The sequence below is a fragment of the Squalius cephalus genome (genome assembly GCF_949319135.1).
Source record: "Squalius cephalus genome assembly, chromosome: 1".
In the NCBI taxonomy this organism is placed as follows: domain Eukaryota; kingdom Metazoa; phylum Chordata; class Actinopteri; order Cypriniformes; family Leuciscidae; genus Squalius; species Squalius cephalus.
Window position 1 is genome coordinate 5,951,283 of NC_137122.1, and position 24,700 is coordinate 5,975,982.

Below are 24,700 nucleotides of genomic sequence, written 5' to 3' on the forward strand. Positions count from 1 at the left end.
AAGATCCCTGTGAATGAACGTGTAGATAAATAGTGTAGGAACTCGATTTGCGTGAAGAAATTAATCATAAATGTGCATGAAAAAAGTTTTTAAAAAGAAAGTGTGAGTAAAATTACTTCCGCTGTCAAAAACGCTCTGATCGGAAGTGACGCAACGGCCGGTAAATCTCATCTCTTCGTAATGGAGTCAGACAGTGAAGAGGTTGCAGTAGGGGTTAATGTAAACTCTTACGATGGGCCATTGCCGTATAATTATGAGCCACCTAGGCAAGAGAGGGGTCAGGCAGAGTTAAGGGGAAGGGTAAATGGACAGAGGAGAGAGATAGAGTTGTGGTGTGAGGAGAATCGGTGGAGAATTGGGCAGGTGTCTTGGTGAGTGACCACAGGCTATAGCTAATTGTGGCTAACGTTGTCTCCATGTTTATCACATTGCATCTTTAATAAATCATATTTTGCAATATTGCTGTCGACTTTGTTGTTTTTCAAGCATCCATGTAGATTGTCACCATATGCAACATGTGTCTTAAAATGTTGAGTTTAGATCCCAGATTCTAATGAATGCTGTAGGCCAGTGGTTCCCAAACCTGTCCTGAAGGACCCCCAACACTGCACGTTTTCTTTGTCTCCCTCATCAAACACACCTGATTCAACTCATCAGCTCATTAACCCATGTGATAATGAGCTGATGAGTTGAATCAGGTGTGTTTGATTAGGGAGACAAAGAAAACGTGCAGTGTTGGGGGTCCTTCAGGACAGGTTTGGGAACCACTGCTGTAGGCTATAACGTTAGCTTACATCTGTGACGGTCAGCTAGTCTGGACAGGGATGGAAAAGCTGTGCATTTCTGCACAACATAGTTTATCGTGAAATTTTGTAGAAATTGCTAGCTGATTTTTTTAATCAGTAGCTGCTTTCAGACCTAGGTGTCCGCATGTTCTGCTTCTGCAGATGTCAAGCGTTTGGGCCGTATATCTGAACAACATAACCGGCCAGCTGGAATTCCGAACTTAGCCGGCTGTTATACTATTCCCCTCCTAGTATTTCCGACGGACATTATGTAAATGAGCTCGCATGTACTGCGGAGTACATGTATGAAAGCAGTTAGTGTTCCGGTTAGGACGGGAATATGCTGTTCATGTAAATATAGTCATTGTTACAAGGATATTTTATTGTCACGTGGAGGGATACTGGGTGTAAGGCATGCAGATAAATGCATCTAATTGACAGCCTATACTGTGCAGAAATGTGTGTGTGTGGGGGGGGGGGGGTCGTCTTTTTACAGTGCATATTTACATAAGCTTTAGGAAGTAAGTAGGTAGTCTACATGTCGTTTCTTACAAGGTCTTACACCAACCACTAGAGCTACAAGGAGGGAAGGAGAGTGAGTTTATCTTAGCACATTTTGTTTAACAGGTGCTTGTGTGGTAGATGTGAGGCTATGCCATCAGCAGTGGAGAGTGTGTGCTGTAGGGAGGTCGACGCCTATTGGACCCTTGTCCAAACCCTAGATCCCCCAGAAGACATTACCTGCCTCACACTCCATCCAGGGTTTGAAGCATCCTGTCTGAATCCTTTTGTGCTGCAGATAGCATACATGAACTTCAGACAGGAGCATGGCCCTCTCCAAGCCAGCAGACCAGAGTATGTTTTGAGCAAAAATTATTTCACACTGCAATTTAAAGAACCAGCTTTTCTACACCAAAATAGTAAATCCTGTTAAGCAGGTTTTTAAACTCAGTGGTTTCCATATACTTACTATAAAAACAATTTTGGTGTTGTGTAGTACAGTAGAATATCAGCCAACAGGACATGCAATATTTACCATTGGAATTGTTTATTATGAAACCATGGTATGATCAAAATGTAATTATGTCCCAATCTCCACCACAGGCAGTTCCGATACACAGCATACAGGCAGGTTGTCCGCTGGGCGTACGGAATACTAGGCAGGGACATTAGGAAAGCCATACCTTCGTGTGTTGTGTCAGCAATAAGGAGGCAGTTTGCAGAGGAGGGACAAACATACAAAGGTTTCCAGTGGCCCCGCTTGGAAGATGATTAATAAATCCATAGTGAAACAAACTCAACTGGTAAAATTGATCTTTTATTAGATGTTAAAGCGTGAGTGTTGTGCGAGATGGAGGCTGACTGCCTCATCCTTGGCAACCTTCTGGAGGGAAGTGGTGAGGGGGGGCGGGGCAGCAGAGGACAAGACAGCACTGCTTTCTTGTAGGGCCTGTGGTGACTTTGAGTATTCCTCTACCAGAGAGACCATAAGATTTGTTGCGTATCCTTGAGGAGAGAAATGTTTAGAACACATTTAGTAACATGGTTGACCCACATAAAAAAGATATTGAAAAACTAAGTGAATCTACTAACCGTAAGATGGTTTCTCCTTGATGGGGTGGACTACCCAGCCACCTTTCCGAAACCGTGGGTAGCGAACGGCGTAGCGTGCCTCACCCTCACTGGTTCGAGCTACATCTCTGTTGCCATTACTATTGTAATGTAGGGCCGCCAAGAGAAGTCTGTAGGAGATAAGTAGATAGAACATTAGGTCTCCAAAGCTAACCCAATGCAGTGAAATGCAACAGAAATACATGACATTAATGTTTTCAGTTCAAATGGGTCTAAGACAATGACTCATCTTTGCAATTTTTTTTTTGTTGCAAATAATATGTAATGCAGTTATCAATCAATAACATTTTGGTCTGCTATACAAGACTGCATTAGTTTTTAGCCATATTCATTCTGTCATCATCCTGCTACAAAAGTATTGCAATATCCTGAAACTGAAAATAAATGCCTAATTTTATTAGTATTGATACTTTTGAGTGATAACAGTACCTGCTGTACATCCCAAGAAAAGAAAAGCCAGTGTGTTTGGGCGCAAAGTGCAGAATGAGGGAATGGTAGGCCTCCAGGGAGAATGTCTGATGCTGAGGTGACAATTGTCGAATATCCTTTACCAGTGCTTTCCTGGCAGCTACACTCTCCAGTTTAGTGGCTGCTGGTGATCCTAAATAAAACATATTATGTCATATAGTCTGTCGCATTTCATAACACAAGTAATTATTAGTACACATGGGGTTACGTATTGATAAAACCAAACTAAACTTGACAAACTAAACATTTGACATCTTTTAACATAGGCTACTATGTTGTACCTGGTTCCAGCCACTCCTTGTTTCTTGCCTCTCCTTCCAACGGTGGATGTGCGCAGCTGGTAAATGCAGGAGTGCTGTGTTCATGTATGTCCTGTACATGATTTATCATACTCTGCCATTTTGCCTGCATCTCATCTGGATCTCCTGTAGGAGTGGAAGCTGCGGTCCAGTACAGATGGTTGATAATAGCTGGCCTCCACAGCTTCAGATCCTCACAGTCCCTCTCTTTTGCAGCAGCATCCAGTGCTTTCTGTACGCCTGTTCCAGAGCAGACAAACAGAGCAGAGCAAACTAATTATTAGGAAAGTGAATTTAACTACAAAAAACAAGTCTATTATATAGAACTACCAACATCACAATACATACTTTTCCCAATATGCCAGACATCAAAGAAATGCCTTGTTCCTTCTGAACACATTTTCTCACGTACCCACTTGGCCACCTAAAACAAATAAGACACAAATTGATTTTATAGAATTTAGAACTTATTTTGAGTGATGCTGTGCATGTCAATATGCTGTTCAGCTTTAGATCTCTCCTAGCATCATTACCTGCCGATTTCTGTCTGTTATCAGAGCAGACACTTGCATGTCTTGGTCCATCAGGAACTGCATACTCCGCTTTAGACCCTCTAGCTCACACCAAGAGCTGCTTGGGACTTCTGAGCTCTGTAAAACCAACGGATTATTACTGAACAGTAACAGTAATATCAGTAACTAAATCAGACGCAAGATTTTTATGTGACATCAACTTACTTGGACAAGTTGAACATCCAAAACTTTGTTAATTCGATCCTCAATCAAGGAGTAGCTACCATATTTGGCAAAGTGTCCAGGAGAATCTGATCTAAGAACGTCAAAAACAGTTACATTTAGAGGTTAATGCAAAAACACACTGACCTGTTCTACATCAGTGACGTGAGCTTGACCATTCTACCTGCAGTCACCAGACAGGATCAATCCACCCCCAGTCTCCTTCAACTCCCTGATGATCCCCTTCTGCTCATTCCTCCAGGCCTGCACGATGGTAGGGATAGTGTAATAGCGCTGATGGCGGAAAAAAGTGCCGGGACTTATGCACTGCAGTCCAAACAGCTTCAGCATCCTGATTGTCTGAGTAGCCATGCAACCTGAGAAGTGGATGGCACCGCTGAGTAAAAGGTTGCAGGCAGGCATGTTTCGATGCACCTTCTCTTGGTTTTGCCAGTAACGCTCATAACCACAAGTTCCGCAGGCCTGAAAGATGAGAGAAGATTCAAGACTCAAGCAGCTTTAAGATGAGGCAGTGAAATACCTGTATAGTTAAGACACAAATAATGAATATACATACTGTACATTCACAGACTATAATTCAGCTCCTCACAGACAGTTGACAAATAAGACATTACCTGCTTGACTTTTATGAAGGTTCCTTCCGGGTGCATTATGTGTCCCTGGGTTTCCCCACAGCATGCAGGACAAACCGTGAACAAAGACAGCAACTGCCTCTGGCAAACAATGAACTTGTCAACAGCACTGAAAACAAGAAAAGGAAAAAACACATTAATTCTGACTATGACATTTTTTGATACACAATCAGACATTTTCCATTAATAAAAAGGTTTTTACTTTGGGTCACTGAGAGATTCCAGCTCTTCTGGTTCCTCCTCAGAGGACTCGCTCAACATCTCCTCCCCGGGACTCCATGACATATCACCAGAATGGTTGATGATATCAGAAAATGACCATTCATCATCACTTTGTTCAGGACTGGCCAGTGGAGTTGATCTGCGATGCTCAAACCTTTCGGTTTGAGTCCCCACATCCACCATCTGAGGCTTTACCTGAACAGCTTAGATGAAAGAGATTCATCTTAATAATTGTTCACCATTGTACATTCATTGGCAACAACACATGCACTAATCTAATGCATCCCAGTACAAAATATATTTTTCTAACATTATGAAGTTCATAATTTTTAATGTTTACTGTCTGAAAAGTGTAAATTACAAAATAGTAGCCATGGAGATCATGAAAAATTTTGACATGTAATCCTTATTTGTGATTGTATATGGCATGTATGGTGAATGCTAGATATAAGCTAACTACCTAATGAACGATGTAAACATCTTATGTTGCACTGTGATCCACGATGGACCACTACTGGCTCAGGGTCCGTTGTAGAGATGTCTCCATCTACATCATCTTCAGGATCTGAAGTGGCAGTTGCACCCGCCCCGTCTTTGCTGGCAGCACTCTCTCCCAAAATCTGAAAACAAAATCACAACTTTAAACTTTAAAAAAATGTAGTCCTTTCATGAAAATACCCCATTCATGCATTATTTAAAAGACTGCTAATCTTTTCAAAATCTTTTCAAAGTTGTCCCGAGCTGCATTCCCTCGCATGTGCCCTGTTGATACCAGCTTCACAGAGAGAGAGCCCCGGTCGCGCGCGCGCGCGCGCGCGCACTCTCTCTCTTCGGATGCCAGGCGAAAGTGTAAAGCATTACTTGGATGCGTTTTGGAGACGGTGAAGTCTTGTTTACAGAGTGCGCGCGCGCGACAGGGGCTCTCTCTCTCTCTGCTCGAAACATGCACACTGTCACAAGCCAAGCGCAGCAGTTCATCTATTACTCACCGATCAAATAAAGCTTTGGCGGGACAAAAATTCACTTTGGCGGGCGCTAAACCAAGTTCAATGCAGGAAAATTTATGCGTGAGTTTAACCGAGTAGTAGGCTAACGTTACATGAACCTGCATGCACTCGCACAAATGCGACCACATAAAATTTTGACTCCCACATTCTCAGAAAATGGTCGCAGTCTGGAAGCCTGTCTTATTAGTTCAATAAAATAAGTGTCAGGAGGCTCATGTGCAGCCTCACGGGGTGTAACATGAGTAAGCTGACGGAAGCTAACGTTAACAGCTAGGCGGGCTTTCGTGCCTTCATGGTGCTAACGTTAACTTCTCAAACTAAGTCATGCCAAGACTAATCCATTATAACATCAAGAAAAATACATTTGCAGAAATTACATGCAGAGCTACATTTCGATGCAACAATTTGTATAAAGTATTATAAGACTTACTGTGCAAAGCTCCCGTTTTCGGCGCGCAGATTCTCTGCTAGTGCTAACGGACTCTTCACTCCCGCCAGATTTTGCTGGTGGACTTGCATGCACCGATGGGACAGCTCCATTTGCCAGCCTAACCCACTCTCTTCGTCGAAATCCCATGCGAAATTCCATAAGATCTCCTTGGTTGTAGTTGTCCGGTGTGAAGTGTTTTTCGCATACCACCGTGTGTCTTGTCACCGAGGAGGCAGCGAAATTGCCTCTCTTTGCCTGGACGAAACGTATCCAAGCACGGAAATCTTTGTGTTTCTTGTTTGGAAATCGGTGGACCCGATGGCCAGACAAGTTGGAGTTGTTGCATCCAAAACAAACACAAGAATTCACCATTGTGACAACTCAAACGTACTATATAATAACGATAACGACAAGCTCTCTTTTCTATTACCACCTCTCAGACTACGTAAACCCACACTGAGAACCAGGGTCCAGGGCAGCGCCCCCGCCTTTGTTTGCCTGTCCTTACGTCATATGACGCGTTCTCTGGAAAAGGGCGTTTTTTTGAAGCCTAGCTTAGAATGTACACTTTTTTCTTAATTTCTGCCCGTGGGTCTTATAAAACATATGTATTCTTATGTATGTCTTTTTGAATTGACATTTTCATACAAGATTCTGTATAAATTAAGTTATAAAATTAAATTGAAAGATGGCCTTTAACCATAAGGAACATGCCACAGGTATTTTTTTTATTTTTATTTAATTTAAGTATAACTTATGAATTAATCTTTTAAAATGGTAAATATATGAAATTTAAACAGAACATTTTCTGTATTTTCACTATAATGTTTCTCCCTTATGTGCAGTGAGCAGAGTGGTAGAATATGTAGAATTGACTTCAGGGGTAAAGTTTCCCTCAGCTAATACAGTTCTACACGGGTATCTTTATTTTGAAGCACTCACTGATCATGACTATCGGTATTCCTGTGTAAATTGTGGTGATCATCCACCAGTGGTCATCATGGACCTCCATAAAAAGGGAGCCTTCCATTTGTCAGGTAATTTTTTTTTCATGGAATGGACTGATTTAGATTCAATTACAGACCTATGGTCGCAAGTTCTGTCATTACTAATTGAGCTCAATGGGACTTACGACCATAGTTCACTAACAATGCTAACTTGCTCAATTTTCTACCGATTTTCAAACGGTTTGGTTTGTTATAAACGTCAGAGATGTAGTTATGACACTGCATACTTATCAATAAATATAATATTATATATTTAAACATGTTCAAGCATCCAGCATTATAGCCATGTTAATAACGTTTGTAAGAAACCAAACCGTTTGTAAATCCATCAAGATTTCAGCGAGATAAGAGGATTTGTGTTCGTGCTGATCACTCGCCTTACTTAAGATACCACAGAGCTCACCAGAAAGCTCCCCTGTGACAAGATGGCCGCCGGTGTGATGCCGTTCGAATCTGAGCAGCAGATACAGGGCGCTTTAATTCGCGATAAACCTTGTTTTATTGTAGTCCTATAAGGTCAATTCAAAAAGGCATTATTTTTCTTTGAAGCAACAAAGGCTAAATCATTTGTAATAGTTGTGTTTTTTGTTTTTTTTTGTTGGTAATTGGTACTGATTATCCTGCTGGAAGTAGCCATCAGAGGATGGGTACATGGTGGTCATAAAGGGATATGGACATGGTCAGAAACAATGCTCAGGTAGGCCGTGGCATTTAAACGATGCCCGATTGGCACTAAGGGGCCAAAAGTGTGCCAAGAAAACACCCCCCACACCATTACACCACCACCACCAGCCTGCACAGTGGTAACAAGGCATGATGAATCCATGTTCTCAGTCTGTTTATGCCAAATTCTGACTCTACCATCTAAATGTCTCAACAGAAATCGAGACTCATCAGACCAGGCAATCAGACAGTCTTCAACTGTCCAATTTTGGTGAGCTCGTGCAAATTGTAGCCACTTTTTCCTATTTGTAGTGGAGATGAGTTGTACCCGGTGGGGTCTTCTGCTGTTGTAGCCCATCAGCCTCAAGGTTGTGCGTGTTGTGGCTTCACAAATGCTTTGCTGCATGCCTCGGTTGTAACGAGTGGTTATTTCAGTCAAAGTTGCTCTTCTATCAGCTTGAATCAGTCGGCCCATTCTCCTCTGACCTCTAGCATCAACAAGGCATTTTCGCCCACAGGACTGCCGCATACTAGATGTTTTTCCCTTTTCACACCATTCTTTGTAAACCCTAGAAATGGTTGTGTGTGAAAATCCCAGTAACTGAGCAGATTGTGAAATACTCAGACCGGCCCGTCTGGCACCAACAACCATGCCGTGCTAAAAATTGCTTAAATCACCTTTCTTTCCCATTCTGACATTCAGTTTGGAGTTCAGGAGACTGACTTGACCACGACCACACCCCTAAATGCATTGAAGCAACTACCATGTGATTGGTTGATTAGATAATTGCATTAATGAGAAATTGAACAGGTGTTCCTAATAATCTTTTAGGTGAGTGTATATATATATATATCATAGTAGTCGATTGTCGAGTTCTCCACTGTTGCTTAGTTACCTATGATAACGCGCGTGAACTCGACAATCGACTACTATGGACGTCGACCGAAAACGGGAAATAAATACAGGTATGAGCGCTGGCCGAATTAACTTCATTTTTATTCATATCTTTCACATCTACTACAGTCAGATTCACCGTGTTCACTCTGAAGGAATCACTCACATGGCTGGGCACTTGTAATGACACATCAAGGATGTTAAGAGGCTAAAAGCAGGTTTAAAACTTGCCCCATTTAAGTCAACAGGGTGCAAATTTTAAAAAGAGGATAATACGGTGTTGGCAACACCGATTTTTGTCGTTGTTCTCTGTACTGACAGCACTCCAAATTTACAAAAAAATGTTAAAATTGACGGGAGTTCTCCTTTAAGCGTGAGAGAAGAGTGTGAGTTCCCATGAGTGTGAGTTCCGTCAAAGGAGAACAAACGATTAGTTCGTGGAGAGGCAGCAGATGTGAGGACGTTAGGTGCACCGGTGCGACCTAGGAAAAATTTTAGTCGCACCCTTACAAAATTTGGTAGCATGTGCATGTACATCCAAAATCAAAAAGACTAAGAGATTTAAGCAAAAATTGGTGTCCTAAAGAGTCAAATGCTTTATAAAAATCCAAAAACATTATAATAGGTTCTGAATAGGGGTGGGAGATATTGACAAAAATGAATATCTCGATATTTTTTTCCAATATCTCGATATCGATATTCAGACGATATTTTTGCCATCCTTCAAAGAAATGTGTGCAAACTGGCAAAGAAGGCCCAGTTGGTCTTTTGACTTGTTGCATTTGACTTATTATTGTAGGCTATAGAAAAAAAAAAAAACAGTAAAGGAGCTAACTAAACAGAATCTGAGGTAGCCCCTACTCTTTCCACTTACAAAAAAATACAAATAAAAAAAACGGAACTAGGCACCTCTTGCAACAGTGATTATTAAATCAAACAACAATATTGTTGATGATAAATTCAAAGTAAAAAATGTTCTTTTCAAAACGCTATAAATCCATCTTCTTCTTTTTTTCAAAAACTGATGGTTTGTCTTTTTAAAAAAGTCTTTTGTCTTTTATTTTTCGTGTTTGCATTTGAGGAAAAAACAATATTACATGACAGTTCTCCATTATGGACGCGAGCGCTCTGAAAGCGGCACTAAAAGACTTTCAAACTTTCACAGATACCTCAAAACAGAAAGCACAAAGCCTTTCTTTAAAACGAATTTCGTTTTGTATTAATTGTATCTTAATTTTAATATTTTTTTCATTGCCAATTTCTGGATTTAATACATAAAAAGAAAAAGAAAACTATGTAGCCTAATAAATGTGCATTTCTCCGGTGCGTTCACTAACCTACTGCAAAGATCGCGAGTCAATAGCCTATCGTAAACTTCATCTTTGCAGCCGACACAGAAATTAATAAACAATTAAAATGTCTTATTGCAATATTTTACATATTCATAATCATTACTTTTGCTGGTTCTTTGAGTCAGCTTTTTAGGTTTATGGCGTTTTGGAAAAGAGCTCTTCACGTAAACACCGTTTCACCAAGGCACAGCGGCCCTTCAGCACATAAGAGCAAAAAGAGAAAAAGCACGGACTTACTAATTACGAAACTTTGATGTGGTTGAACAGGTGAAACAGGCACAAATTCCTCTGCAACTCAAACCTTCTCAGTACGAGTTATGAAGGAAGAGAACAGCATTACAGTTTTCAGCGCGTCCTCCTCTGATTGCTGTGTTGTGACTGAAAAAGTGCGTGCAGGAGCACATGCGCAAAACGTAGGTTTGTAAAATGTCCTTTTGTAAAATGACATGATAAAATAAAAATAATTATTATATCATTTTACAAACCGGTTTTGCGCATGTGCTTCTGCGCGCACTATTTCGTGCGTTTTTGACGACACGGGACCATGGGCTGGGCCACTCGTTGCTTCCGGGAATAGTACTGCCCTGCAGTATTAAAAATCGCTACATATAATTGTTTAGAATGTTATAGTGTGCGTTATTTGTTTTCTATTTAACTTCTTCCAGCTCTTTTCATGTTTGGGGGGTCGGATTGTACAAATTATGAAATACTCGATATCCCAATTTTGCATATCGTCCAGACAACAATTTGGATATTATCGTCTAAACGATATATCGCCCACCTCTAGTTCTGAATCAATATTCTTTGAATAATCAATAAGTTCAAGAACTAATCTTATGTTGGAGCTAATATGCCTATTTTTCATAAATCCATTTTGTGTTTTCGCCAGTTATACTATTAAGGCCAGATTTTAAACGAACTGGCAAAATTAAAGCAAGTCATTTATAATCGGCATTTGACAGTGATATAGGTCTCCAGTTTTCAATTAAAAGCGGGTCTTTATCAGCAGAGCCGATCCTGACCTCCCTGGGGCCCTAAGCAAAAAAAAAATTAAGGGGCCCTCCTACCTGACTCACACTATAAATAAACAATAAGTAAAATTTACTTTTTTTTTTTTTTTAATTTCACACGCATATTTTTTAAGTTAATTTCACATATGGAATTAAGTATACGTTACTTAACTAAGTTAGGTGAAAGTATTTTAACTTGGCTAGTAAAAGGTTGGGTAGTATCAATTTAGTTGAAATTTCCTTTGCATTACATTTCACTCAAACAATATAATATTAAATTATACCACACATTTGTGGTATGTGCTTTACTTGGGAAATCCATGTACTTTATACTATAGATATTTTGCGAGACACCATATCTACATGTCAGACGTTAAGCATAATGTGATGCAGAGACCTCAATACTTGTAGACAATACACATTGCCAATAACATTTGATAGAAAATGAACTCCAAATGTCACAAAATGGCAAGTTACTAATCCTGACAACAAAAGCAATGATAAAACTGTATATACAGCTGGAAAACAGTGAAGAATTAACCTTGTTAATTAATCAAGGTTCAGTGCATGATTGGAACCCCAATATCAGAATTTGTATTTTATTACGTAGATATTTACGCTTTTGTTTACTTGCTGAGTAATAATATTATAAAGGTAATATAATAAAGGTAATTCCTGATATCAGAAATAGACAGTGTTACTAGTAAAATATTAAGTATTCACACTTCAAATAGAACAAATTGAATTCTTGAAATCACAAATGCATCCTGTGCTGTGAATGAATAAAACTAGCTAAAATTGCCACAGCATGTCACTGTGTTTTAAATGATAACAGCAATACTTAATGCTTGAAGGTTATTATTTACTGAGGGATGTGCATCCATATTGACCAGTATGTCCAGTCAATCAGCATCTTAATTGCAATATAGACTATAAAGCCAATAGCCTACATTGTTTTCCATCTGGCATTGCAGAGTTGTAACTTAACCTTGACTTGGAGAGTAGATGATCATTGTCTTGTTTTAAAAGTATGTGTGTCTACGCCTATAATGAGGATTGTCATCCCGCTATAGGCTAGTTTATTTTGGAAAGTCAACGTGCAACGCGGTTATCTTTTCCCAGCTGCAGTTTATAAACAAGCAAACTCAGTCTACCTGATTGCTGTTCCCACAATTCACTCGCATAGTATTTTTTCCTCTTTCTTCGTGACCAGAAGGATAGTTCCGCTTCATTTTCTCATTTCTCAACGATGTTGTAAACTTTGATTGACGCGCTTTGACACGAGGGGGAGGCGGGGCCTTGAGTAATTTGCGGGGCCCTACGCAGCTTGCGTAGTGTGCGTATAGGGCGGATCGGCTCTGTTTATCAGTTTTGGGGATCAAGGAAATAAGACCCTGCTTCATTGAGGGAGTCATCTCTCCTTTTTTAATACAGTCTTTAAACAAACTATGTAGAGGTTGCTTTAAAATGTCCCAAAAATGTAAATAAAATTCAACAGACAAGCCATCAGTACCTGGAGAGTTTCCCCTCTTCATATATTTCAGTGCATCCTCCATTTCAACTATAGAGATATCAGAATCACAAAGTTGCTTAAAGTCATCCTTAATACCTGAAATCTTATCATGAATACTCAAAAGAAAATCGTCAGATTGTTCTTTAGAAAACTGAGAAGTATACAATTTTTTTATAAAAGGAGTATACAAAGGTTGAAATCATTCCTGGATCTGTACATACAACACTATTAATGTTTAAGGCAGAAAGAGATGTCTTTTTACGGTTTCTTTTTTCAAGAACAAAAAAGTAATTAGTGTTTCTTTCACCCTTCTCGATCCATTTTGCTCTAGACTAGAGTGTATAAAAGCACCTTTAACAATCTCTGTGTACATATTTTCAATTTGCAAATGACATGTGCTCATTTCTACCTCATCCTCTTTACTGGGATTTTCCTTCTGCATTAACACACTTAATCTATGAATGAGTTTTAATTCTTTAATGTTTTTTTCTCTTTTAATTTGCTTACTTCTATTAACAGCAAGGTCTCTAACTCTAAATTTAAAAAACTCCCAGCTAGAGCCAGGGTCGCTTTAAGTATTACTAAACATAGAATTAGCCAGTTGAATTACAATATCATTAAAATTGGCGTCTTACAAAAGACAACTGTTCAATTTCTAGTAACCCCTTGTGTTCTATTTAACTTACTGTATTGTGCAAGATTCAAAGAAATTAACATGTGGTCAGTAAACGGGGCAAATTGATGATTAACAGTATGGGCATCTTTTAAAATAGCATGAGAAATGAGAGAAAGATCAATTCTAGCTTTAAGCGATCCAGATTTGTTGGACCAAGTAAAGCCTCTACAACCAATGTTAAAGAAACGCCAAGCATCTGCCACTGAAAGATTTCGACACAACCATAAAATAATATTATCATGTGAATTAGAGGTATAGTTCTTATAGGAAATCTATCTTGTGCATCGTCAGGGGTTTCGTTAAAATCTCCAGCTATAATCAAATAAGCATTACTAAAACGACTGTATACTTGTAAGCTTAGCTACCAGTTGTTTAAAACAATTGTTGCTGAACCCCTCCTACAGTTGGCGGCCGATGACGTCACCGCTCGCTCGCGCCGTTTCTCTTCCGTCATTGAGAGTTTCAGCGTCGAGTCTTCTGAGGTGAGGAGAGCAGTTCACGGTATTTCTCATATTTACACAACCATCACACAAACTTTATACAGTTTGATTAAGCGACAGGCTCATTTCTGTATTGTTTTAATCGATCACAGCGATACTTGTGCGCAGGGCCGGAGTGGGGCCACTTTTCAGCCCGGGAGTTTCAGGCCCAAGACCGGCCCACTTTTTCCATGGTGGAATTCCAAATTAGCACTTTTTCTAAATTGGATAAATGAAGCAACAGTTCAGCTCTTACTATTGTGTAGTTTGTATTAATACCATGGGTTAACAAATAATGTAAAGGTTAAATAATAATTCACTTAGACTTTATAAGAAGCAATTGCGACTTTATTTCACACAATTCTGACTTTATATTTCGCAATTCTGACTTTATAACGCGACTTTATATCACAATTCTGACTCTATATCTTGCAGTACTGACTTTATAAGCAACTGCAACTTTATTTCACGCAGTTCTGACTTTATATCTTGCAATTCTGACTTTATAAGAAGCAATTGCGACTTTATTTCACACAATTCTGACTTTATATCTCGCAATTCTGATTTTATAACACACAATTGCGACTTTACATCACACAATTCTGACTATATATCTTGCAGTTCTGATTTTATAAGCAATTGCTACTTTATTTCACGCAGTTCTGACTTTATAAGCAATTGCGACTTTATTTCATACAATTCTGAATTTATATCTCGCAATTCTGACTTTATAACACGCAATTGCAACTTTATTTCACGCAATTTTGACTTTATATATCGCAATTCTGAGAAATAAAGTCAGAATTGCGAGATGTAAACTCGCAATTGTGAGATAAAAAGTCGCAATTATCTTTTAAAATGTTTTATTCTGTGGCGGAAACAAAGCTTCCATACCTCCTGGCCTCTTCCTCCCATCCATCCTCCCTGACGTGTACCGTTACGGTAGGGCCGGCCCAGCTTTCGGTAGGCGCCGGTGGTGCCGCGGTAGCCTACCTGAGAAAACGTTTTGGAAAAGACGGACTAACCCAACCAACTCTATCGGAGGGGAGGGGAGAACTCCCTCACATGGTACAACCCATGCAGAGGCTGCGCGCTGCGGTGTCAGAATGCGAAACGTGTGTAGCCCATGTAACTAACGTGACATTGAAATGTGACAAAAAAAAAAAAAAAAAAAAAAAAAAAAAAAAATTCCTCGACCGGCCCAAAAGTGAAGCGGCCCACCGGGAATTCTCCCGATTCTCCCGATTACCCACTCCGGGCCTGCTTGTGCATCTTTTCTGGTGTCTTCCTTCTGAAATAAACATTTAGTGCAGCAGCAGCGAGCATGAGGAGAATATATGTTGAGTTCATTCAGACCTGAGCGAGTTTGTGTTCGTTTGTGTGATTGTTTCGTCAAGTCAAAAGTTAAAGTTTGAGATCTGTGAAGGGAATTAATGGAAGAGGGACTGCTAAATGCTTTACATTGAGCCTAGTATGAGCCGTGTGAGACATTAAAGCAATACTAATAAATATGAATAGCGTTTTACTCTTGGAACAATAGTGCTTGTTTTTCTGTAGCCTATTTGTAAACGTTTTATGATCATTTTCAGTTTCTGCGCATATAAAATGTTATTAAGTATTCAGTAACATAATCCAAGTACTGTAATAATAAAGTAATGTAACTGATTACTTTTGGATTACTTCAAGGTCATGTATATAAATAAAGTCAAGCAAGAAGAAATATTATAAAAAAAATAATAAAAAAAACTTTTATTTATTAAGAATTTGGTCCAGTGTACAATATTTGCAAAATATACACACAGGCCTGAATATATATTTATGTAAAGGGCTATACAGACATCTAGTGGCTATGTATGGTATTACAGATTATTTTGTTTTATTTTCAACTATTTTTTAACAAAAAAATAAAAACACAACATTTAAAAATTTTACACAATCTACATATTAGTTTATTTTAAAATAGGCCTACATGTTGACTAAAGCCGTGATCTTTCTTAATTTGCCTGACTGAACTGACTGAACTTGGGGCGTTGGCAGTGGGAGTTCCCCTACGTTGCCTAGACAGCGAACATCTTTGGGTACTAAAAAGCTACTCTCCGAATTTCTACAAAATAGCAGCGGAATTTACATGAATTAAAAGCAATTTTACCAGCAGGCAGCATCGTTTCTATTGCAGCAGTGATTCAATCTGCAAAATACTTAGTTTTAAATTAAACCATTGTAATCCTGAAAGTATTCCCCCCTTTTTAAAAATGTAACTATAATCTGATTACTACGTTTTTTTACGTAACATAAACGGATTACAGTTACTGGATTTTTGTATCCTAATTACATAACGCCGTTACATGTATTCCGTTACTCCCCAACCCTGGTAATGGTTGATGAAGATGAGTGTCATTAGTGATTGTTTTTGTGTTATTTATGTTTTATCCATGTCTTATTGTGAGAAATTACAATAATTTTCTTTCAGTAGAGTAGTTTTACAGGCTTTTATCACGTATCCTGACTCAGATAATGTGTTTCTAACAGCAAACACTCAGAATAAAGTGAGATGATCTGCTGATGGCCCTGAATGGCTTGTTGAATGAGTGTTGATAGTCTGAGGCTCATCAATATTAACAGATCTGCTGAAAACACTCTTTATTTCATGACAATAGTTCCTGTTTTCACCTCATTTATTATGCTGATGTCTTCAGATCTCCTGTAAATTGACACTTAAAGCTCATTTCATTGGTGTCAGCAGACTGAGGGTATTTGTTGGCTATTATATGCTAGGGCTGCACGATACTGAAGAAAAATGTGATAACTCATTAAATAATGCAACATGCTATACGATAATGCTTAAAGTGTGTAAAATTAAATTAAATTATCTATTATATAGCCTACATGCATGTTTCACATTCTTTTTGTGACAAGAAAACATCCCTACAACTTCTGAGAAGAACACATCAGTGTTTTACTGTCGCATAAGAAGTGTTATTTTAACATCAGTGTAAACCTCGGTGTTTAGAGTTTTAGGTTATCCTACATTAGGATTATTTAACAACAGAATGATCAGAACAGAATACATCGTGATATATACATTTGCGATATTTCGATAATCTCAATATATTGTGCAGCCCTACTATATGCATGTTTTTCTGTTTTTTGTTTTTCTTACCATTATTTATTCTTGGAAGAATTCAAATGATTTATATAATTTTCTTTATTTATAGATACCTGTATTTTAATGAAGAAGCAGAATAGTGATAGGATTAGCAATACACATTATTAAAAATTATTAAAAATAAATAATGAATTGGCATATAATTGATATTTTTGATTTTGGCAGATCAGCTCCCCCCAAGCTGGAATACATCATCAGAGAAGCTCATCCCACTGCGATCACATCATCAGTGAAGCTCCTCCCACAGCAATCACATCATCAGTGAAGCTCCGCCCACAGTAATTCTCCAATAAATGCTGTAAATTCCCATCAGCTACAAGTGAAGACGAGCATCAGAGCATCAGGAAGAGCTGAAATCTGCAAAGACTGAGTTTATTAAAGAGGACAGTGAGAACATGAGTGATCCAGAACCCTGCAGAATGAAACGCACTGAAGATCCTGAAGAACAAAGAGGTTGGTGTTTATTCTTTATTCATTCATGATGCTGAAGAACATTCATGTTAGAAACATTCAAGCACTTCATCACATTTAGATAAACAGTTCAACTATGAAACGGTACAGAATGTTCTGGGTTTTCTTCAACAAATGGTCAGTAAACCCATACACAAAAGAAATGTATTTTAAATATATTTTCAGAATATATTTTTGGAATATATGCAAATATTTGATATTGGCCCAATAAATATATTTTAGTTAAATATATGTAAATATATTTTGAAATTTAAAAAGTCAACATTTTCACAAACAAACAGTACATTTTCAATTTATTTTTTAGATAGACCACTTCAGCCGTGGATGTGGGAGAGCAGTGCTCTGCTTCAACCACCCACATTTTTCCTACCGATCGGGGATCAAACCGGCAACCTTTCGGTTACAAGCCCAAAGCCCTAACCAGTAGGCCAGTAGAAAACAACACAGAATGCATAGTTTTTTCCCTATTTTTACAGAATTGAATACAGATATTTAATAGTGTGTGTATGCAGTGTTAGACACTGAGTTCTATCTATTGTTTAAGTGCACGTCACTGTTGGAGTGTCACTGCTATACTTGCATCATAAATATTGTGCATATTTTCAATATTTAAATGAATTCAGGAAAGATGTCAATAAAACAACAATAAATCTAATAATTGCACTTAGTGTTAGGTACGTGCCACCTAATATGGCCTAATAGTCCTAGGAAAGCAACTATCTGTTATTTTACATTGCAGTCATTTAAATGTAAGTACAGTATTTATTATAGCTGTGTGTCATAATACAGTAGTGAAATATGGTAGCCTACTGTTGTGTATAGGGGAAAAGGTAGAGGAATTACTATGATCAAAATACATTTTCATTGCAAGCTAAACATTTTCTGACCATATATTTTGTCATATATTTTACATTACATGTTATAAATGTAAATATATTTCACACTTATGTATATTTCACACATATATTTTTGTTATATTTTAGAATATATTTCAAAGTGATAAATATAAGTGGACAACGTCAATGTATTTGGAATATATGCCACATATATTTTTGACACTATAAAATATATTTACATATATTTCTTTTGTGTATGGGAAGGGAGGTTTGAGACATTTTTATATTGATTGTCAACATCAGATCAAGCTAAATACTATTTTAACTGTTTTTTTTACATTTATTTTATATCTGGTTCCCAAATTGCAACAATGTTACCAGAAGTTCAGTCATTTTCAACATAGTTTACAATTTTTTTTTAGGAATAGTCAGTAAACACCAAGTTACTAATAAAGTTGTATTTGTAAAATATCATACAAGTTATTCATAGTTATAGAGATTCTTCTTACATTAACTTTGGTAACAGGGTTGATGAATACAGTCAATGCTACAGTTTGTGTAAAAACTGAGACAATGGATTGAGATTATTTTCTTGTCTTCCCATCATGCAGTAGAAAGAGCCCAGATGATGTCACTTCCTGTGTGTCACAGTTTTAAGAAATGCTCTGTTTTTAAAAGGAGGAAAATCATGTCAGGAGTAACAGGGTTGAGTGAAACATGTAGGACACAGATAAAGATAATGAAAAATGTTTTTTAAGCCAGTTAAAGTTATGGCCACTCTACACTTTGAGCTTGTGAAGTTTCTACAGACACTGCAACGGCCGTGAAAAGACGTCATTTACTAACATAAATTTAACATATAACAAATCATAATAATACAAAATTTAAAAATAATCAATCCACTCCACTTGAATGCTAAACGCTTGTGTTATTTCTCACAGGGTAATTCACTTGAGCTTGTGTTTCTGGTGTCCCACTTTCACATGCGCATGAATGGAAGTCAGTGCAAGGAAAAGTCTAGTGTGAACGGCCATTAATAATTCAAAGCGTTTTAGTAAAATAAATATCAATCTCAAAGTTGGTGTCAAAAATGGCAGTATTGTATATTTTAATGTTAATATCATGTTAGATAATTGTGTCATTGATCAAATATATTTAATAGTTATTACTAAAGAAACATGGGATTTGTGCCTACAATGTTTTAAATAATAATTGGAAAGATACATTTTCCTCATTAATGGAAAGTTTCAAGGACATATAATCAATTTATAAAAAGGCATCAAATTATCATAATATTTTATAACAATTGTCTAATTTCTACTATTACATCAGGGCTCACTTTCATGTCCTTCACTTTATATTTCTCTCTTCGAATTATTTTGATGAAAATTAAGTGAATAATTTTACTTTCATGTCAGACCTGAGTGAAGTGAAGGAGGAGAGAGAAGAACTGAGTGAAGTGAAGGAGGAGAGTGAAGAACTGAGTGAAGTGAAGGAGGAGAGAGAAGAACTGAGTGAAGTGAAGGAGGAGAGTGAAGAACTGAGTGAAGTGAAGGAGGAACATCATGTCCAACCTGGAGGAAATCCTTTGAGTCGCTCAAAGACTAAACAGACATTTTTAAAGAAAAGAAGAGCCAAGAAATCTTTCACCTGCACTCAGTGTGGAAAGAGTCTCACAACCAAGGCAAGTCTTGAGCAACACATGAGGATCCACACCGGAGAGAAGCCGTTCACATGTGATCAATGCGGGAAGAGTTTCACATACAAACCTAATCTTGATGCACATAGGAGAGTTCACACCGGAGAGAAGCCGTTCACATGTGATCAATGTGGCAAAACATTTATTTGTGCATCAGACCTGAAGAGACACCTGACAGTTCATATGAAGGAGACGCCACATTCATGTTCTGTGTGTGGAAAGGGTTTTTCATGGCTGCCAACTTTACATAGACATGAGAAAACTCACACTGGTGTGAGAGAGTACATGTGCTTTGAGTGTGAGAAGACTTTTGCTACAGGGATAGATTTAAAACGGCACCAAAGAATTCACACTGGAGAAAAACCTTACAAGTGTTCTCACTGTGACAAGAGATTCAGTGACTCATCAAATATGAAAAGACATGAGAGGATCCACAGCAGAGATAAGCCACATACGTGTGATCAGTGTGGGAAGAGTTTCTCTATTAAAAGTTACCTGATGCGACACATGAAGATCCATGCAGTGGAGAAACCACATATGCAGTATTTAGTTTGATCAAACTCTCCAGCTGTGTTCCTGTAACTCTTCTTCTCATCTCTCTCTGCTGTGATCATGAAATACCGCAGTATGATGATAATCAACAGAAGAAGACAAACCAGCCCGAGACTCACGGTTATTAAAACCATCACCACACACCAGCTATAAGTGGAGATCAGTGTTGCCAGACGTACGATAATTATCGTATTTGTACGATAATTTTGACCTCTGTTCAATTTACGATAAATAATGAAAACAATCTCAGAATTGTGTGACACTTCAAATGATGGTGGTTGTAATCATAGGGCTTCTATACTCATTGATCTAGCTGTGGATTCTACGTCTACCGTAAGAAGAACCTGAACGTGGAGATACGCATGTCTTTCATCTGATCTCACGTTATGTCTTCTCGGCCAATCATCGTGGAGAATGACTCTCTCATGAGCACAAGTTAATGTTCTTTTTGTATATTGTAAACAAAGTTGTGTATCATTAACATGTCATCTCTGTATGTTATGCAAGAAGAAGAAAAAAGTAAAAAAAAAAAAAAAAGTAAAGTCCTTTCAGCAGCGCTTAGGCCAGTTTTTTCCAAGCTGAGGTTGATATTTTAGCAAAAAAGTCATTTTCATGTCGTGTCAAAAAGTTGTTGGTCAATAAATAGCTGTATTCTGTACGTTTGACTTGTGTACGATAATTTTGAGCTTCTGGTACAATACTTGGACATTTCCAGTCTGGCAACACTGGTGGAGAAGGAGTGATTTGACTGTGACTACCTTACAGAGATACCCTACCTAAGAGATTTTGTTGCTCAACACGTGGCAATTACACTGAACTAACACTGGATTTAGATCGCAATGTCACATCTTTGATCAACTAGAAAAGTAAGCTTTTAAACAAGGTTAATATGAATCCATTTCAGTGTCAGTAGTTTATTTTTCCTAATTGTCTTTATCCTTGCTGTTTTAAAAAGTATGTGTGTTTAAAAATACCGGAAGTGAGATACATGGAAGAATCCATGTACCGCATTATTACACCCTTTTCTAAGGCTACGCGATATATTAAAACCATTTACAATCATAATATAGCATAGTGCTATTGTGAAATCAGAAAGGCTGTGATTCAGTTAAATAAATATGCACTCTTTTTTTCCCCTCTCGCCACAACAACGCTTTAATTGTTTACATGCATGCAGATTACGTTAAAATGACCTCAGATTTGTTCACAGTAAACGCTGCTCCACACAAACTCAGTCTATATGCTGTTTGTTTAGGTTTCCAATAACGTGCGATTGGGAATGCAAAAAGTCGGACGCGGTTTGTTTCTCATAGTTGCACTGCTTAACTTTCATCTGGGAACGCCATGTGTGCCATTTCACAAGATTTGTAACATAACTCATTTGTAAATCTACGCCAACACAGGAGAATACATAAATATGTTTCTAAATGTGAATTGTTCATCATGATATCAAAATAAAAGTTTAACACTGCACTTTTCATGTTAACACAAACAATGATAAAGGTGAGGAGTTAAGAGTCTGACATTGCTATGTGTGTGTGTGAAACAAGAAGGGAGGGGCTAGACAATATACAGACAGTAGTATGCAGTATAATGCAGTATATGACAATATATTATATTATTAATATAATAGACAGCAAGCCATGTGCTCACAACAAACCAGACTATACACAAACACATGACAAACTGAGAGTGTCAGAGCTCTGTCAACAAACCAAGATACAAACCAGACAGAAGTGACAGAAGCCTGACACTAAGCTTCACTAAGGCGTCAAGGGCAGAGCAGGCTGTGCAGGGGGCCAGGGCGGCCCTGAAAGTTCAGGTGGCCAGGGTTGACCAGACAGTTCAGACGGCCAAGGCGGAGACAACCCTTCGGGTGGCCAGGGTGGAGATGACAGTTTAAAGGACCCATTGCCCCCTCCCAAAATTTTCTTGAGGGCAGCTGTGGAGTTATGCTCAGGAACTGGCCCACACACCGGCTCAGGAACAGGAACAGACAACCGGCTCGGCGGCGGCCATCTTGTCCAGAGACACTGGCTTGGCGGCGGCCATCTTGTCCGGAGACACCGGCTCAGAGGCGGCCATCTCGCCGCCGCCTGTTCGGACTTCAATGGGTGTCCTGGATCCTTCACAGCGCTGGAGTTGTGGTCAGAGGTCTTCGCCGCCAATGTTTACTTCCGTGTTTGTGCCGGCTCTCTCCGCATGGACCGGCAGGAGACCATGTGACCGCTGGACGTGCCTTCAACCAATCCCGCTGCACAACAGGGACACTGCCTCCGTGACGTCATCCAAAATGCATGTTGGCCTGTTGAATGCTCGTTCAATTGCGAATAAATCGCATTCATTAAATGATCTTTTCACAAGAGAAGGCCTGGATATTATGTGTTTGTCAGAGACATGGCAGAGAGAGGAAGATCTTATTCATTTAAATGAACTCTGCCCAGCTGGTTGCTCTGCTGTTGGGAGGCCCCGCCCATGTCGTCGCGGTGGTGGACTGGCTATTGTGCACAAGGACATCCATAAATGCAATGAAATCTTGCCCCAAAAATTCTCTTCTTTTGAATTGCAGATGGTCAAGTTGGGTTTCTCGTCCTCTTTCTACTGTATTTTGGTTTACCGTCCTCCTGGCCCTTCTGCTGTCTTTCTTAAGGATTTTAGTGACTTTTTGTCCTCTATAATTAAGTTGGAATCTGTCTTAATCCTTGGGGACTTTAACCTTCATGTTGATGACAGCTCATCTTGCCCCGCAATGGAATTTTTAACATTGACTGAAACTTTTAATTTCAAGCAGCATGTTTCTGAGCCTACTCACCAAAAAGGCCATATTTTAGACTTAGTTTTCACACTTGGCCTAGATATATTAAACGTATCTGTAAATGATGTGTATATGAGTGATCATAGTATTGTTCTGTTTGATCTTCACTTCAGTTCTGACCCAAAGCCTTTAGCAGTTAGGTCTCAGAGACGTGTTATCACTGCAAATACTGCAGATACATTTTCTGATTTGTTTGATTCTACTCTAGTTATGGACTGCCTTGATGTGGATGATTTCGTTCACTGTTTAAACAATCACTGTGTAAAAATTCTGGATCAGGTGGCCCCAGTTAAATCAAACTTGTCTGCTCAGAAAAAAACGTGACCTTGGATTAATGAAGAGATTTTAAATCTTAAGAGACTGTGTCGAAAGACTGAACGCCTGTGGAAATCCACTAGCCTTGAGGTGCACAGGCTTTATCTCAGGGATCTTGTGTTGTCCTATAATGTGACGGTTGAAAAAGCCAGATCTGACTATATCCGTCAACTAGTAACATTAAATAAAAAAAATCCTAAAGTGCTGTTTGACACGATTAATACACTTGTTTGTCCTGCTGCCCCAGTTATCCCTGTTTTTTGTGAAGCTGACAGCAACGCCTTTTTGGGATTTTTCACCAACAAAATCAAAATGATTAAAGATAAAATCCCGTCCCATTCGTGGGGTACCGCTGATGTCTTTGAACCAGTCTCCAGCATGTGGTCCACTTTTAGGACTGTGACGATTGCTGATATTTCTGAATTGGTGACCAGGATGAAGCCATCTTCCTGTTCATTGGACGTCATTCCGTTTAGGCTTTTCCAAAAGGTGTTTGAGGAAATTGGCCCTTGTGTAACCAAAATGGTTAACCTCTCGCTGTCTACTGGTGTTTTTCCAGATGCTTTTAAGCATGCTATAGTGGAGCCACTACTAAAAAAGGCAGGTTTGGACCCGTCGGATTTTAAAAGTTTTAGGCCTATTTCTAAGCTCCCGCTTTTATCCAAGATCATTGAGAAGGTAGTCTGCGAACAGTTGACATTTTTCCTGGACAAAAGTAACATCCATGAGCCATTTCAGTCCGGATTTCGTAAACAACACTCTACCGAAACGGCTTTACTGAAATTGTCAAATGACATTATGATGTCTGCTGATTCTGGAAAACACACTGTTCTAGTTCTTTTGGATCTGTCCTCAGCCTTTGACACTGTCGACCACCAGGTTTTGCTGAAAAGATTGAGGGATCAAGTAGGGCTGTCAGGGTCAGTTCTACAGTGGTTCTCCTCATATTTATCGGGGCGTAGCTTCAGTGCTACAGTTAACCAAATAAGGTCTGAGTCTGCGGATTTGCTTTGTGGAGTGC

The 24,700-nt window shown here is 38.7% G+C and overlaps 1 protein-coding gene across 1 annotated transcript; it reads right to left on the bottom strand.

Annotated features, from left to right (window-relative positions):
* Positions 1-1,831: 1,831 nt before the first annotated feature.
* LOC307166665 (uncharacterized protein) lies at positions 1,832-24,146 on the bottom strand (the record flags this gene model as incomplete). The annotated part of the gene is made up of 13 exons (XM_079885161.1): positions 1,832-2,291; positions 2,379-2,527; positions 2,847-3,018; positions 3,167-3,424; positions 3,533-3,608; positions 3,718-3,834; positions 3,922-4,012; positions 4,103-4,401; positions 4,554-4,680; positions 4,774-4,996; positions 5,254-5,413; positions 6,231-6,485; positions 24,030-24,146. The coding sequence occupies 13 exons, from the start codon at positions 24,144-24,146 to the stop codon at positions 2,107-2,109; spliced, it is 2,229 nt and encodes a 742-aa protein (XP_079741287.1). The 3' UTR covers positions 1,832-2,106.
* Between the last annotated feature and the right edge of the window lie 554 nt (positions 24,147-24,700).